The sequence below is a fragment of the Rhinichthys klamathensis genome, unplaced genomic scaffold (genome assembly GCF_029890125.1).
Source record: "Rhinichthys klamathensis goyatoka isolate OS25496 unplaced genomic scaffold, OSU_Roscu_1.1 h1tg000275l_1, whole genome shotgun sequence".
Taxonomy (NCBI): domain Eukaryota; kingdom Metazoa; phylum Chordata; class Actinopteri; order Cypriniformes; family Leuciscidae; genus Rhinichthys; species Rhinichthys klamathensis.
This window is the reverse complement of record NW_026606794.1, coordinates 3,005,891-3,024,511: the sequence shown is the minus strand read 5'-3', so window position 1 is coordinate 3,024,511 and position 18,621 is coordinate 3,005,891. Positions and strand designations below refer to the sequence as shown.

Sequence of the window (18,621 nt, the reverse complement as noted above, 5' to 3'; positions counted from 1 at the left end):
GACTTGCCCTTCCCTCAAATGAGTTCAGCATGCAGCCCTCATTCCCACATCTAAAATTATAACCACACAGTCCTAAGCTGAAGTGGAAAAAGACACCCACAATAATCTCCCCTCCACTATCCTTTTTTTTCCCCCTCCATCCTCAAATTCAGTTACAGAATGCATTTTGTTTCGAAGGAGGAGGGTTGCATGTTGAAGTAATAACACAGAAGGGCCGATGGCAAGGCTGGTGGAACTTCTGAACATCTGGAAGGTAGCCAGAGCGAGGAGCCCATGTCAGCGCAGCGGAGAGGGCTTTAATCAGGCCGGCCGCAGAACATGTGCCTGAGGACTGCAGCGCTGCCCACAGATGTCATGTATTTCGGGCAGGAGCGTATTGTGCTGGTGTCTACCCTGTACTTACGCATCACACTGCCATAGAGTGACGCTTTTCCTGTGGTAAAAATAGCCCGGCTTCAGCCATATGGCCTTGAATTGTTGTAGCCGGGTCCAGATAACAGCAATTGTAAGACAACAAATGACTGGCATTGGAAGCACGAGCATGTCTACTTAGTAATCTGCCTTTACTGTCACCCAGGTGCACACGGCTAATATCCTAACCTGGTAAAAAAAAAAAAAAAAAAATTTTTTATTAAAAAACCCCCACAATGATCAAGTGAATAACTGTTTGTGCCATGTCCTTGTCTGGGCTCTGAAAGCTGAGAATACAGCATGTTCGGTCAGTTCCACACCTGGTTAAGAGATCTAAGTGATAGAGGAAATAAAGGGAGGCTTTGAAGGCCCATTACAATGAGTTCTTACTGTGTGTATCAGCAATATAGGTTGCTTCAGCCATCTGTATTGAGAGCAAGGCCCTATACAAGCCAATGCAGTGCACGTCTATTTTGCCCCTCATCTGCTTTCAATTCCTGCTGTAACCAATCAAAATGTTATTTATAATTGTGCAGCTTTCCAGTAGTTGGTAGTTTAGTCTAAAGCACATGCAGTTGCGCGCCGAGCCCAGAGTTCCTTTCATGCGGTCGCTCGGTTTTTATACCCGAGCGGTAGTCCACGCTTGCAGACTCTCAGAGCGGCCGCTGGCAAAGCGTGTTTGGGGCTGCGACCTCCCTCCACTGGTGGGTGTCCAATCCTAGATTTATTTTTTACCTTCCAGTACCACTTAATCTAAAAACATTGACATGAGAGGACTGTGACATTTCTGTAATTTTTTTTTTTTTTTTTTTACGTCCCGCACGGTTGCAGATTAAACTATAACTATGTTAAACCGACAATTGCTCTCTTATAAAACTGCGAAATTTACCCACAACATCTGACCTTTCGACATCATGGTGGAAATGAAGCATTTTATACGTGTCCATCTCTCGGCTGTAAAATAAACTCTGCAGAGCTGTTTTTCTATCCTGCTGCGTTGAGATCATCGTCTCTGGATTTTGTTATGGGTTTTCTGGCTTTAAATGACCCTGAACTGTTCACTGGGTCCTCAAGGATCTGTAAAGAGGGACCTTGCTTTCTCTGCTCTTATCACGCAATCTATTTATAATAATGGACACTCTGAATCACAAGATCTGGGAGACAGAGGGTTCTTTATGCACCTGTTCGGAGGGATTTTGTCCCAATATGGTGCCACATAAATGACCCATTGTAGCCTATTCTTTACGCCGGCTTTGTTGCGGGATATCTGGCGTAAGCAGAGCTGCGCAGGTTTGGAGAATAGGGCCTCGTTGCATTTTTGAATGACTGCCCTGTTTTGGCCATTTGTGTGATTTTACGCAACCACAGTGTAAAATCATTTGAGCTTCAGTCATGTCTTACCTAAGCAAGAAAAAAGTGGAAGAGTAAGTGCATGGCATTGTTTCAGATCTAGCTCGAGAAGTGCGCCTACCTTCACATGTTGCCGAAAAAGATGCTATTTATATACCCAAACAAATGGAACAAAGAATTAATGTAAGCAATACTCAACAATGGGATTTGCTTGCTATGGGGCGTGCTTGAGTTCAGAATATAATCAAATTTTGGACGGCCAAAGCCATGTACGGCAGGATTTGCTTTGCGGCCAAAAATAACCTATGCTGGCAATTTCCAAGAAAGCAGCAGAAAAAGGGGTAGAAAATTGCTTCCAGGGCTGCAGACCAGACAAGATTATACCCCAAGTCTTTGTAAAGGGAAGCGTGAATAGGCCCCTAACACACACACGGGGAGGGGACGAGAGCAAACATTGGCTTCGGGTCTAAAGGTAGGGGGTGAGGATTTCGAGGAGAGTGAGCAAAGCTCCATTTAAATGTTTGTGGCCCTGTGCTCTGGGATTTGAGAAAAGTGAATATTCCACTCATCAATAATGTAGGTGAGAGGAGGGGGCAGGGAGGCCAGCGGATGCTCAATAGGTTAATACACTGGCCTTTCACCCTTTGATTCCAGTTTGGGAAGTGTCAGCACAAGAATATATTTTATCTCTTTGCCAGACCCCATCGGACTGCAACATCTGTCAAAAAGTAGGTTATTAGCAAGGGCGAAATATCTGAAATCAAAATCTGGGCTCTTTCCAGATGGAACCTCATCATTAGATGGTTTGTGAAATTCAATTTGAAAATGTAAAATCAAACAAAGTAGTTTAAAACTAGTGCACAAAACTGATGTAGAAATGCACAATGCAGTGTCCTTTCCAGGGAGAAAAAAAAAGTACTTGAACAGGGAATAAATAATAAAATAGTATAACTGCCCTCTGTAGACAATAATACTTTTAATAAATATTTGAAAAAAAAAGGCAAATTGTTGGAGGTCCCATAAAAGCTTTCTTTTACTTATGGGACATCAAAGGGAAAGAAATACAAATAGAAAACAAGCAAGCAAACACTAAAACATGAATATTTTACACATGCACCTAAAAGACAGGAGACTCAAAGGAGACGCTCTTCCATCTCAGAGAGAGTGAAATGGCTCTTTGTGAGAGAAAAAGGAATGCAGGTCATTCCATTGTGTTCTACGGACACACTTTGTATTAAAAGATGAATTGATCCATCTGTAAGCAGCACTTAGCCTCACTCTTCAGCTCAGTCGTTACACCGGGATAAATCAATATTTAATATCCCCTACCAACAGCCCCAGTAGATGATTTTAACCTCTCCTTAATCCCATTTATGTTACCTTTCCAGAATCTTCCACGTAAGCTTTCACTATGATAAACTTCCAAACAGCAGACTGGAAGGCAGTTATTAAAGGGCGTTCAGTATTTATGTCAGGTGAGGCGATGTGCTGAAATATTAATATTCTGAAACTGACCAAAGTGAAAGCTTTTATCTGGAACACTTAGAGGCCTTTTTTTTTTCGTCTGTTAGGCGCGAGCAGCAGGCACAGGCCAACTGCCTGACTGCTGGCAGCGCTGGGTGATATACAGCGGGCGGTTCATTACCGTTTTGTACATGGCTGTAGTAGCTCTTCCCATGACATGTAAAGTGTCCCCTCAGAAACATATGGCTAGAGGGCATTACGTGGCCTTAACTTTGCAACTGGCTTTTAGGTATCAATGAAGCGTTCTAAGATGATAGGAAACAATTAGACCAGCCAATTTATTGACTAATAATAAAAAATACAATAATAATAATAAAAAATAATAATAATAATCATACCCCTGATCTATGCATTAACTGCGCAAATTGAGCAATGAGCCAAGAGGAAAACACAAAGAGCCGAGAGGAAACCTAGACATTTTTCAAAGATAAAATACTTAAATGTAATACCTAAATTTATGCAGCGTCTTTAAAGAAATTAAAAGTGAGATGAAAAAAAAAGAAAAACATCCAAAGATGTCAGTCTGCACGTGTACACAGAACAAAATTTTAATTAAATTAAATATAACAATTGAAACATTGCAGACAAATGTAAGAGCATGTCCTACAGTATGTGAACAGCCCCTGAGTCTCAACTAAAAGATTTAAATAAATAAAAACAAAAAGCAACAATACAAAGCAAATATTTTTTTAATGACCAAAATATGATGTATTAAAATTATCTTTATTTTAGTGCTTTCTCAGCAAATATACACAATTAATTCTGATTAATCTGATTTAATTAATCAGATATTTTTCGATTTTCGATTACAATTTTGAATCAGCCCTAGTACCAATATTGAAAAATGAGGGATATTCTTCATATTATGCTTTGAATAATGAATGTCTTCATTAGAATTAGCTCAGTTCTATTCGTTTGAACTTCAGAGACATCTGGAACATATGAGGAGGAAAATACAGCTCCTGTTTGGCCTCTGGTTGTTTGCGACATCAATACGTCTGTTTGGCTTAGCAACAGGCTGAGGTGGATCGGCCTTTATGATATCATCAGATGCAGACAGTCTTCTGAGCGAGGCTACAGTACAAAAGAGGCCTGCCGTTTTCTTCCATCACATTTTAAGGTCATAAACTTGCATTCTCAGATATGGGAGCAACTGAAAACTCAGATGGAAAGTAAGAAATAAAGAACGAGAAAGTCTTTGCAAATAAAAACGAGGGAGTCTTTGTGATGTGCTCTGTAACCTATAGCAACAATGATAACCCAAGCATACCGGTCATATTTTCCCACTGATAGAGCACCTAATTATTATTTGTCGTTCCCTCCTTTGCCCCTTTCTTTGCGCCGCTGGCTGCCTAGAATTACCTTGCCCTTACATCAAAGTCCTTTAGGGAAAACACATTTAGCCACAAGCTTAATGTCTTTTTGCTCTGGGGGAGGTGGAGAGAGAGGCCACCTCCAAACTGATTTCCTCCCCACTTAGAAAAACACATAAAGCTCACCTGAGCCGAGATGTCCACATAACCATGTTAAAAGGCACGGCCTTACAATCGTGTGAAGACAAAACCCAAGCCAGACAAAAGAATAGGAGAAAAAAAGCGTTAAGCTTGGCCTGCTAAGAACAATGCAGCCATAGGTGTGTGCTGCCTGTTGACAAACGTGCCTTTTCAGCCATTGCTGGAGCAACATTCATGTCATGTAGCAGCATATTCTCGTGTCTGGCTGACCATGAGCTAACCCCAGAGCAATTTTGGGAGGTAAAGAGGGAAGGAGAGGATGAGTTGAGGCTGGTGAAGGTAGAATAAGGAAAAAGGTGGGGAGGGAGACAGCCACAGGTGATGGCTGCATGTTCACATACCGCATCCACCTCTAAAGAACACGAACAAAGAGTGTGAAATCTCAAAAGAATGGCGCGTAATGCACTGGCTTAGGTGATATCTCCGTTTATAATGGCTTAGAGTTGGGCATTGTGTTTGAGAAAGCAGGATTATGACTTCCACAATACCGTATAGAGCAGTAAAGAGGTATTGTAAATTGCTGAGAGAAGCAGCAATAATATAAAAATGCCAAAACTCAGCCTTTATCGAGGATGCACTCTCTGAATTTCCTTCAATGCCACCCACATCGGGGCATGTCTTTTGCCCTGACTTCTAAGTTGATTGAAAAATAGTCCCTCTACTTTTTTACATATACATTGACCTACTTTAAGATGCTGGATTTAAGTAATCAGGTGATGAAAAATTAATGAGCATCCACTCCCAGTTCCTGCCTGCGTCTCACAGCCAACTGGCAATATGGCATCAATCAGATGGTAGTGGTGTCTGTTTTTCTGGTCCTTGATTGACTGATTGATTGAAGATATTTTTAAAAGGAATCCCTGAGAGAATGCCTACTCCCGGTACAAAGTGGGCCTGTCCCACACCAGGGGCTGAAGAGGGCTGCCTGTATGCTTTAATTGGGCAGAGACATCACAGTTTGAACCCTCACAGGCCAGGCACCAGAGGACCACGATGGTCCTCCTTGCTCACAAATGCAAACACATCCACCATCTACCCTGCCAATGTCAATCAAAGGCACTCCTCTGGACGTGCTTCAAAGAGCTTGATTGGTTTTAAAGATCATGTCTGAAAAAACACTGTGGGCTCAAGTCCTTGAGTTTTGGCTGTTGTTGTACCCTCAGGCGAAAAAGCAAGGAACAAGAGTCAGTTGTGTTGGGTATATACTTCTGCAATGGAATCTGGTATTGATTACAAATTGCATGAATAAAAGTAGGTTTTGAGGTAATCTCATTACTTTGATTTCTTACATGCATGAATGATTTTGTACGATTTTGACAAGAAAAAAAAGAGCATCATATTCTTAAACTATACTTTATTAACACAAATAGGCGCACATACAATGCTTTGTATGAAAATCGAATTACTAATTGCCTGGTTTAATTGTCTAACTTTCAAATTATTATTATTATTTTGTTACAGTGGATTAAAGACATAGATTTGTACTTTTTTGGTGATGATTGTATTGCATAATTATATTTTCCATGTGCCTCCCTGAAAGATTTATTTTTCTTTTAAATATTTTTCTTATTTTCATACATAAATATCTATGAGACTCTGTGTTGTTGGTAAAAGAGTAGGTTATGAAACTATTTACTCTGCTCTTTTTTGTACAAATAATAAAATAGTTTGTTATACTCCAATCTAACACAATCTGTTAATATTCACAATCTGATTCCAGAATCCAAAATCCCTGTAGTAACCCAACACAGTTTACAGGTGTCAAAGACGCTCACCTTATCAGCCCTGCAGTTGTTCAGGCCCATGCTGGCAAGGGCAGACAGCTTGGCCTCCATTCCCTGCTGATGATGCTGAAGCTGCTCTCTCTGTATCTGCTCCCTCATCTTCCTTGCTTCCTGGATGGCCTTCATCACCGCATCCTGATCTCCAAACAACGCTGTTGAGTTCAGGCTGGACAGAATGTCTGCGGAGACAAATAACTTGGGTTCACATACAAATGCACATATTCTTAGGGCAGTGTTGTGAAACACAATATACTGTAGGAGGTCTTGTGTGAACAGTCTGCACGTGTGCACTGTAAGTGTGGCGGACTCCATGTGTGGGGGAGCAGGAAACTAAGGGAGCAATCTCAGTGTGTGTCGCCTTTCTGTAATTAGTGGATCAAAGTGAGGTGAGGCGGGATGGCAGTTAAATCTCGGAAATAGTAGAAAAACAAACACCAAGCCTGTGTTCAAAGCCCAACTCCACGAGGAGGGGGGAAATGAGCAACACAGTGTCGTTTTAATGAAAGACTGTTTTTAGTAAATGTTAGTAGCAGCTTCCTAAAAAAAAAATCTTAATATGAGAGATGAACTACCAGCTTTGAAAACAAATATACAGCACGGCATCCGTTACTCTTTACTGCGTCAAAATGGCAGGGTCTAAAACCGATTATGATTTGGGAGTTTGTCAAGTTCACTCTCTGATTCCACACTACAAAGAATCAGAAATATACAATTAGTCTCTCAGCTGTGAGGATGTTAATAATTATAAAATATTTCACTACATAGAACTGTAAAAGCAGGCAAAATAAAAAGATTTACCTAGAGAAGAGCCACGACCCATTCCTCCGATGGGACTGGGGATGCCTCCGCTCTTGGACAGGCTGTTCGGGCTGCTCTTGCTGCCTGGAAAGAGGATCTGTGTCGGGGATGTGGGGGATTTGACAGAATCAGCTGTCTTGGGCCGGGCAGAGAGGTTGAGAGGCTGTGTTCCCTCCTCCTACATAAAAGACACAAAGCTTCTGTTAAAACAGGGACGTCCTATAGAGAGATGCTTTCCACCTTACATAAAAGACAATGCACCAGAGGCTATTACTGTAGACTAATTAGTCCGGCTCCTCCAAGACATGGGTTCTGTATTCATAGCCAGGCTCTGTGCCATGCTGTAGCTTCTCGGTGCAGTGAGGGCCAGGCTTTGTTCGGGCTAATTAAAACCCTCTCTGTCTGAGCACACATCTTTATCTTCTCACCTGCTCTCAGGCCAGAGAAAAACAGTTAACAGCTAATACATCCTGTTTCAAACAAATGCAATCAGGCTAGAGAGCTTGTTACTGTTGTGGCTGAATGTATTACAATTAAGTGTGTGTGTGTTCTGTTGTCTTTGTGGTGACCAAATGTGATCCCTACGAGGAGAACAAATCTAATTTGTGTCATGGTTTCCACAAAAATATTAAGCAGCACAACAGTTTCTACGCTGATAATAAGACATGTTTATTGGGCACCAAATCAACTTATTAGCATGATTGAATAAGTTGGATCATGTGACACTAAAGAGTGGTGTAATTATGCTGAAAATTCAGCTTAGCCATCACAGGAATGCATTTTAAAATATAATAAAATAAACACTTGATTTTAATTGTAATAATATTTCACAAAATTTGCTGTTCTAATGATTTTTTTTAATCAAATGAATGCAGCATTGAGAAGCATATAAGGTTCTTCTATTAAAAACGTAAAAAGAAATCTTACCGACCCCAAAACCTTTGAATGGTAGTGTATATGCTGGTTGACGAGTAAAACAATACATAATGTGTCAAAATCGCATCATCAATCCAGAACAACTTTAAAAGCACATCTAATCATATTAATGCATCTTGTGAAGGCTAGAAAAAAAATTCACTGGCAGTGTTGTACTGTCCAAACAGATGGGCCACATACAGAGACTGCCCCCAGCTCTTTACAAATCTGACTGCCAATAACAGTTTGTCATTCAATTACGCTTCAACTAGACAAACAAACAGATTGCTAGCTAATTAAGCACAGCATATCTACATATGGAGTTAACGGGGCAAAAATCGCGCAACATCTTTGATCAATATTAAGATAGCGTATCTCAAATAACACGTGTTGGCTAAATTAACAGAAGTAGAGTGTCTAAAAATGCCAGTCCGACTCTGAATTCTGGCTCAGTGTAATTGCCAATGATCTTACCGTATGCTCTGAGATGTTGATATATGGCGGCGCTCTCCAAGGGCAGCGCTCCAAAAGCCCCGGAGGAGCAGCTTAGCTGAGCAACTGACGAGGATTACGGGCGCTACGCACACACTACTGTTCAGCTCAATGATTTACCCCCATTCTATTGTGATATTAAACTAAACTTTTCCAAATGTGCAAGTGTTTTAGGTTTCAGCCGCAGCACAAAAAAGCAAAATGATGATATATATCAGTGAAGACTGATGGAAAAGCACTATATGCTGTGAGGACCAGACTGTTGATCTTATAAAAGAAACAAAAGACAGTCATCACATCATTGTAGCCTCATCAATATATTTAGATTATGTGCCTCTGATGTCATTGCCTCAGTTCTGTCCAAGTTAAATGTAACGCGCAGGAAAACGTGGGCCAGTCTCTGTCACGAAAAACCATGTGTTCCAAAAATTGCTCTCCAGGAGCAAGGAAAACCATAGCAACCCTGTCCACAGAGTTCTGCTTGAGAGAGCGGGTGCCTTGTAAAAGCAGCCCAGATTGATGGGCTCAGAGCAAGAGAAGAACCAGTGGCAAGCTCTCACTCACTTGTTCGCTGCTGTACCTACCACAGCTGATTTAGTGAACAAGGAAGTGGAGAGGACTAGGTCAAGCACCACTCCACTCGCACATCAGAACGGGCTGGGACCGTACCTTGACTTGAGCCAGGGGGGTTGAGGACCTCTTCTCGTTCTTCAAGCCAGACGGGGAGATTTGCCCGGCAGAATTGGGGGGCTGGGGCAGCGGAGGCATCTTGGCTCCTGGAGAGACCTGCATGCTGGCCAGCTGGGCGGCGTAGAGTTGCTGTAAGGAGGGAGACAACCCACAAGCGTTAACATCCAAAGCCAGACACCATTCAAAGCCTTTATTCTTTCTTTTCTTCTCTCCCTTGCTTTTCTTTTCCCCTTTCCATCCCAGCATAGAAGCTCCATCAAAGGTCTAACTGTATATCAAAGCCTGAATCCAGGGAGAGACAGCAGCCCCAAAAAACCACACAGCAATGGCTCGCATACAAGAGACTTGGAGCCACTCGTCTTTCCACTCATCACACCAAATTTGCAGACTGAAGCTTAGCTGCTTCTAAGATCTGATTTCCTTCCCATCGCTCCCTCTAGTAAGCCTCTTTGACTTGAATTGGCGCCTTTTCGAGTCGGTACTGAGACACCTGAACTTCCCCCTATGATGGCGCAGAGCACGTTCCCCTGAAGTTACACAATTTCAAGTTAGTCGAGTTTCCAATATGTGCTATAACAAAAACATTCATTAAGACAGGAAAACAAAGAGAATTCATGTTCTTCTGCTTATTTTCACTGGCTCATGGTCAACACGCTCGCTAACATCAGCAACCTTCCAGCGGTACTCGTTCAACATGCTGAAGTGCAACTTGTCAATCACTTATCAGCACTGAGTGGAGACTGTGTGTGAGAGGTTTAGATTTCAGCTTTGAGACTGACTGTCTGTCATAACCTATTGAGAAGGATTTTTACGTCAACACATCGTTAATACCCACACACCAGGCAGAAAAAATAATAACAGCACCATTAAAAAAACAAAGCAACGGATCAATTAAAGACAAAATCCTGGGTTAGAATGTCAAATCGTACAACATTATCGATATTTGTTTTAGCAGGGTGTATAATTCACAGACGCTTAAAACAATCATACTTCTGTTGCTTTCCCTCAGGCAAATATTGATAAGCAAGCAGGTAAATGCTTATATTGTCTTTTGACTCTTACATTAAGTACGATGAATCACACCAGGGTCAAAAAAATTAACCAGGGCATGGGACATAATATCAGATAAAATCAGCTCTAAAAACATTGAATATGAATGAAACATTTGAAAAAGGAGAATTTCCACATTGGTGGACAATAAAGTTATAATACTTGCTAACTAACTTAACACTATCGCGTGCTCACAAGAAACGTATCTCGTGCGCGCAAGATACATTTCTCGTGAGCACGTGAAAGTCTGTATATTTTTAGTTTTGCAAAGGTCCCTTAAGGGGCTCCGTGTAACGATCAAGGAATTTTTTTAACAAGGATTGTTCGAACCACATTTTGAATTACAGTATGCATTGCATTGTGTTGTGTTTTAGGGTTGAATGTAATATCAGTAAACCTAAAAAGGTACAAGTAATTTTCTGCCACAACATTATCTGTTAGTCCTCTCAGCTTTTTTCTTTACAGTGTACATTTTTTTAAATAATTTAATTAATTTAATCATATTTGACAAAAACAAACACAAAAAATTACTTAAGGTAACAAATACTTGGATCATAAATGTAAAAATCAATAGTTCTCACTCTAGATCAAACTAAGTGATACTATATTTTCCTCACTTTATGATTTGACAAGCCCAAATCTACAATGCCAACATTTAAGACATTTTTTTCAGTCTCCCCTAAAAATAGTGGCCCAGTGATATTATCCATTTGTTTTTACAGCCACAGCCGTTGTATTTTCAACCCCCCCAAAAAAAGCATAAAGGTTTTTTTAATGCGCATGTACCCGAGCTCTCTCTGCTCTCATTTCCTTTCCCTTTCCTTACTAGGCTACATAAGGACTCCATTTGTCTGAAATGGAAAAAGTGGCACCAGCATTAGTGGCCTGCCCCACCTCAGCCACTCATACAGAAAAACCTGAGGCCAGACAAAGTGCTTTGTGTCTACATGTATCAGGAGATATAAACACTAAAATGCTCTCCGGTCCCAAAGTTAAACGCTTGCACATTAGTGCCGCACAAAAGGGTCATTCTTCTGCGGTAGACCTGGGGCAAGCGCCGGCACACGGACAGCGGAAATGGCAGGCTGATTAGGTTCACACAGTGATAGCGCAGCTCGCCAGCCCAGTAAACAGAAAGCCTTTGTCCCGCAAAGTTAAAAACACAATCGCTATTTTTTGTATCTCTATAGGTAGTAAGCGACCGAGATTGTGAGTGTGTGTATTTGACTGAGTTTGTGTGCTTGTGAACAAGCCTTCGGCCCAGTCTGCTGGACAGATGTTTGTTAACAGCGAGCCACTGCTGATGTGGATGGGCAGAGGGACTCTGACCTTGCGTGGGAAGAACTTTATTGTTCCGGAAAAAGAGCGTAATTGGCTTTTGCTTCAAATTAGAGCCAGTCAGACTGCCTTTTGTGAGGCCTGATTAACAGGTCAAAGCCACAGGGTTAGGAGTAAAGCGGTCTGGATGCTCTCAGCCAAAAAGACGCTGCAATATAACAGTAAATACTAACAGAAAGGTGTGACGTGTAGCTCATTTCTTATCGTCAAGGGCAGGAAGGGGAAAGACACTCAACACTCTCATATGTGTCCATCACACCAAGCTGTGCACAATGTGGCTTGTGTATTAAGGCCATGTGTTTTGATGCTGAAAGGTGTGAAAATAGACAAAAGGAGAGACACGGAGAGAAAGAGAGACTGCTGATGTGGTGTGAGGACACATGTGGTAGTCTGTCTGAAGGGCATGTAATGCAGGGCTCCATTGGGCCTCCTCTGCCTCTCCTCCAGCCATACTGCAGGGTCTCCACAGCAGACAGGGCCAGCGCTAATGAGGGTTATGCTGAAAGTCAATGGCCGAACAGGGAACAGGGCAGCCGGGACAAGCTGGCTTCATGCCCCCTGCCCCACAAAACTAAAAGGCTGAGCATGGTTGATCCCATCAATCTATCAATCCCATCATCAGTCTGAGTTAACACTGTCTATTAATGCTTAACATCTAGCTACAAAAATAAAGATTCCACTATTTCTGTCTCACAGATGAGGAGTGAAAGATCACATATTGATATATAGTTTGATCTTCGAAATCTGAAATTGAAAATTTCTACTGGAACACTTTAAAGAAATGTTTTTGTGAAGCATTTAATGTTCTGTTAATGTGTTTAACATTTTTACACAATACTGGGAATAATATAATGTAATTTAATTTAATATAATGTAATACATTTTTTTATATAATGTATCGTAAAACATTTATTTGACACTTCTCAAACTTCCCTCAATTTGGTTATTGGCTTTGATTCTTTAAAAGAGGAACAAAAGATGAGCACTGCATCAGCTGCTACCTCAAAACACGTGTGTGCGCTAACATCAACAGACATACAAAGTGGTGTATAAGCAGCAATCTGACACAGTGGAGAGCTATTACAGTGTGTACTGAAGCTGCTGGCTCTGAGGAAATGGGAGCCATTGGGGATAGAACACTAGTGGGGCCGGAGAGAGGCCTAAAGAGAGCTAAAGAAAAAGAGAGGCAGAGATGTTGAGCTGCTCTCAGCATGTGGTTTCAGAAAGGCCTGCAGAGAAAAGGCCTGATCCACCCCAGTGACTCAGGTAATACCTTTGTCCACTTGAGCATTAAATGACTCGCTGCTATACAGCTTAGTTAGAGAGAGAGGGGCTCTGAAAATGGGGCTTTTCAATTCGCTCGCCCGCAGTCTTCATACTTCAAGCGACACACACACAAGCAGACCAACTAATATCTCCTGCCTCCCTCTCTCGCACATATGAGCCAAGCCCATATCACAGTCCGTGGATTCCAAATGAGTGGAGTCCGGCCCAAGGTCAGGCGGTTAGCCTCTGATAATTAAAAACAACCCCTCTGGAGAGAAAAGAGGTTAAATGAGAGAACCCACCATTTCTGCCTGCAACAACAGTTTTTGCAGATAATCCAGATTACCCGACACTTTCAGACCACACCGCTGCTGGACGCATCAGCACTCAGGAATACTTTGCTTTCAAGTGTCTCGGAGATCTAATTCAGTGCTCCACTTCTGCGTAGAGGTATGTAAACGCTCAAGATAAACTGTTTATGGAAAAGGCACGGTTAAGAAAGGTTACGCTTTTTTTGTCAAATGGCATTCAAAGACAGAGCTGTGGTGCAGTGAGCTGTGCGCACATATACTGTAAAATTTCGAGTCTGACCTGGGTCGTATTGCAATCCCATTCTCCCTCTCTCACCCAAATGTTCTTGTCTAAACTCCATTACACTATAAATAAAGTTTAAAAAATAAAATAAAAATAAACCTTATGCTCAAAGCTTGTTGTAAAAACACATTTGGCCTTATCCCAAATAATTAATGATAAAAAATTATGCGCACTACCGTTCAAAAGTTTGAAGTTGATAATGTTTTTGAAAGAAGTGATCCAAGTATCCAAAAACTGCAAAAACATTGATTTTGTAAAATTATTTTACAACTGTTATCTATTTTAATATAGGCTATTTCAAATTTTATTTATTCCGGTGATAGCAAAGTTGAATTTTCAGCAGCCATTACTCCACTCTTCAATGTCTGATTAGAATGGAAATATTTTGTAATATTTGCATTGCAAATATTGTGGATTAAATCTTTGATGCACAATTTGATGCATGATTGCGGAATAAAAGTATTAATTTCTTTAAAAAATAAATAAATAGACTTTCTGACCCCAAAACTTTTGAACAGTAATGTACTTTACCTTTATTGTGTTCACAGTGTGCATATTTTCTGCATTTCTGTGCTTGTGCTATAACAGAATGAGACCGCAAACCGAAATGGCTCATGAAACACTAGATTTCAGCACATATGATGGGCAAATAGGCCATCATGCAAGGAAAAAAACAACAACTTGAGTCTCTTGTTTGCTCTCAAAGAGAGGGGCTGACTGCACTCTGGCAGATGCTGTGAAATACAGTGGCAGATTTAGCCAATTTTAAGTGCTTCTAGCTATAATGGTGCATGACTGTCTCTCCAACTTATCCGCATAGGCCCCAGTCTGAGCTCACTGAAACGTATCCACGAGGCCAAAAAACCCCACTGATACATTATCATACGTCAAAACATACGCACACTATACACACTAAATTACATACACTAAGGCTCTTGTGTTTGTGTGTTCTCCTCGGCACTCACTATGGCCACAGCTGAGCAGAAGCATGGAGAGAGGACTGTTACTGCCGCATGGTCGACTCTGCCATTTCAGTAGCATTGGGGCGCCCGCGCCCGTTTGCCACAAGGCTTGTCCAGGCTCATTGCCCAAGGCAGGCGGGCTGACCCAGGCTGGCCCAGATGTCAGAAAGGGAAGCAGGGGTGCGCTAGTGCGCTGCGCCAATGCTTTCCAGTATGGCCAGACATCTGTCCCATCTGCTGGCGCCCAGCCTGCTCCCTCCCCCCATCTCAACCCATCCGCCTAGTTTTTTCCATCTTTATCCTTACATAGCTTCACTAACTTGAAAGGTATGATGTGTCCTATAAATTTCTGCTACACAAGCCTATGCTAATAACCCTGCGCTGGCATCAACCCAGGTGGTCATCTTAAGCTACATGGTTTGCATCTCTCACTATCTGTTTACTTGCCTCTCTGTTTTACAATTCTGTCCATCCAGATGTCCACCTATCCCTCCCATTAGAGCCTCTGCCCTGTGCTCATACTGCCTCTCGTCTTCTGGCTATCTCTCCGGAGTCTGTCTCGCACAGCACGCGCCACTCCTTTCCCCTCTTCTTCTTTCTCTCCTCTCCTCCTCAATCACACCAGCAGCTGTTCGCTCTCATTTCTGCAGCTCATAGTCAAAGTGCTCCACTTGTTAGCCGTGGCAGAAAGCCCTGCTCCCTCCACACATCCGGAATGCAGAGACATGAGCATCCAAACAAAAGATAACACAGTATTTCCTCTCTTCCCTCGTTTTCTCAACCCCAGCAGAAGTTTCAGAGAAGTTTCCCTGACTCTCAAGTACAGTCTTCAAATGTTTTAGCAGTAATGATAGCATGAAATAAAGCACCTTTAGCTTAAGAAATGCTGCACAGATTTAACCCTCGTGTTCTGATTGGGGTCTCAAAGACTTTCAGAGACTCTCCAGAATTAGACCCCAGAATATATATCATATTTTTTTTAAATATGCTCCTTAAATTCAACAGTAAATTAATTTCATGAAGAAAGAAAAGGATTAGGAAATAATGAAAGGAGGGAGAAAAGAAAAGAGAGTAAAAGAGAGAGCAAGAGAGAGGCCAGCATGTCCTATTTGTGTTTGCTCCCTCTATTATATGCCACGGGGAAACCCAGATGTTCTGCTTTTATCCCATGATGTTTTATTTTAGGACTGCTTAAACCCAAAAGACTGCTTCCAATGATAAAAAACAGGCCTCTCACAAGTTGACTTGAGATCTGTATAGAACTTGTGGCAAAACAATATATCAAGGAGAGAATGGCTTTAAGGAAATTGTTTTCCTCTAAGCAATTGATGTAAGGTGATCTTGAATGCTACCAAATTAAGTGGCAATTCAAACAGACAAAAAATAAAATCGAATTCTTTTGTAGAATTAGGATAATTCCTTTTAGACTGTCTGGTCATACGGCTACAATCCGAAAACAATTTCCGCCTGGAGGTGAGAGGTGTCACTTCTAATAGGGAGGCAACGCCGGGGGATGGAGCCATTGTTTTGAGGCCGTGCCCAGCTCATCCTGAACCCTGAGAGGGTCTTAATGAAGAGAGGCATGCGGTCTGGGGAATAGTTTGAGCGGCTTTTCTCTGGTGACTTGCAGACAAGGGCCAATCTGTCAGGAATGCATTGAACGAAATTACTTGCCGCGTTGGGACACGGGGTGACAAGCGGGCGCATGTACGCGTGTGCCGCCAGTCGAGGGAAATGTATTGACAAGCAAATTACGCTCTCAGATCGCCTGGCCGCTTTCATTTCCACTCCCCGGGACCTGAGGCCTTTTGTTAGCCTGAGGACGGGCCAGGGTGACGGGGAAGAGACAAGACAGAAAGAGAGAGAAAGAAAGATTCCACAGGCAGCCCACTTACTGTTATGACACGGTAAAATTGCGAGTGGTAGCATCGACAACATTAAGACTGGCAGAGCGGCCGTCCCTCTTCCTGCATGACCGAGCACAGCATTGTGGGAATTAATTCCTTTCCAATCAGAGCATTTTTTAAGGTTCATATATTTCCCCAGTCTAAACTGAGCAAATTAGGGAAAATGATACCTTGCCAGAATTGCTGACAAGTGAAGATATTCTAATTAGACAGATGCACCCAGCCATTGGCACAGGGTGGGTGGGTCCACTGGCACAGGAAGTGGGGATCTCAGAGGTGAGGTCACTCCCACCGAGCGGATCAGTGATGCATAAGCGGCAAGAGCTCAGTGATACTGCCATTACAGATAATCACCCAGACACAGCAGACAAATCCATACATACCTCTCATTAACACTGACCTAGCGCTGGCCCTCATTTATCTGACATATTTTAAAAGATTTGCTTCCTTTGATTTAAGACAGGAATTCAAAGCTTGTTATTTCTGCTCAAAGAAGGAAGAGAGACAAAAGCAGCCACATCCGCATGCTAGCACGTGCTAACTGCCGAACAAATCAATCCAAATCGCCCTTCCCCACTAAATTACAACCTCTTCTGCATCTGTCGGTTGTCATTTTATTTCAAAATAATGTTTTGCCTGTCCTTTTGTCCTCATAGTGAACTTCTGCACGCAACTTCTCAGTCTTAGCCAGATGGGTGCAACGCGAGCACTAATGGCATTATTGTTGCACTCGGAATGAGATTCATCTCCCCTATCTCTGTCCTGATCGTTTTTAATCATCTTTCGCATGATGATAGCTGCTCAGTTGAGGCGGAAAGGGTATGTTTGACTAGCAGGGCTTTCTTAGACTGAAGGGTACCGAGAGTAAATACCAATCTGCTTGGCTAAATCTGTGGCTGAAAGACAAACTTCAATTAATGGGAATGCAACTCATTTGTGTTTACGGTATTTTCTAAAGGTCAGCAAAGTCATGGACTCAGAGACTTGCTCTCAGCCCATTCCCAGAGTTAAATGTATTATCACAATGAATGGCTAAGGGGTCTCGGTGTCTCCTGATATATGACTATCCCAGACTCGAGCTGGCCCATCAGGAACGCTATAAATAGACGGGACGGGCCCTGGTTCAGCCACCGCAGCTTACTCCTAAGGGAGGATGGAAGACACGCTTACACGTACGGATCGAAATGATTTTTAATCAGTTTTTGCTCACAAGCTCCCTCCCCTTTAAGCTCGCTCATACAAGTGCACGCACATTTTTACATACACTTTAACATGAATAGACACATTCCACACCTTCAACGCAGATGATTGTTCTCCCCAAAGTCGCATGCTATAGCAAAGGCTTTTCTAGCTCCAGCTGCAAGCATTGTTCCAACTTGCCAAGGCTCATTAATGCTGAGAGCGATAAGCTCCGAAGGACAAATTGTGCACATGTATCAGCAAGAAGAAAAAGTACAAAACGCTCCCCTATCCTCTCTCCCTTGCACGTCGTCCTCCCTCCGCTCTTAGCTTTGTTTTGTAACATTCCTAGCTATCAGAGAGCCTAATGTCTAATTGCTATCAACCACTTACCATTGTTGTTGACAAAACAACAACTGTCTATGAATAAAAAAAGTGAGGAAAAAAATGTATAAATGAATCCACAGAGGGCTGTGAGCTGTATCGCCTTCAACTCTCGTTCTTGTTCAGTCTTTGTTTGAAGAATTTCAAGGAACATTTAAGAAGTTTCAAAGCACAAATTTTACAAATAATCTAAACAGGAAGGACTAATGACATTAGTTGCTGTAATAAAACCCTTTCTCTTGCTATCAGCTAAAAAAAAAACTTGCTCTATGTGTGTGACAAAGTAAACAAAGCAAAAATCACGATTAAAAGAAACAATTAAAATGACAAACATGATGAGATAAACTTGAATGAAAATATTAATCTATATTAAAGTACATGAAGACTGCATTTGAGAAATGTTCCCAAGAGGGTCTTGGAAGCTCTTCCATCATTATGATACCACAAAGTTACTCTGAACGGT

General features: G+C 41.9%; 1 protein-coding gene across 18 annotated transcripts in view; it reads right to left on the bottom strand.

Moving 5' to 3' along the window:
- sox6 (SRY-box transcription factor 6) overlaps positions 1-18,621 on the bottom strand; it is a 158,825-nt gene that overhangs the window by 21,015 nt on the left and 119,189 nt on the right. For all 18 annotated transcript variants that reach the window (XM_056268736.1, XM_056268734.1, XM_056268737.1 and 15 more), the window contains 3 exons: positions 9,458-9,607; positions 7,382-7,559; positions 6,575-6,762 (listed from right to left, as the gene is read on the bottom strand). In XM_056268736.1, the coding sequence (XP_056124711.1) occupies positions 6,575-6,762; positions 7,382-7,559; positions 9,458-9,607 (516 nt within the window). The remainder of the gene's footprint in view (positions 1-6,574; positions 6,763-7,381; positions 7,560-9,457; positions 9,608-18,621) is intronic.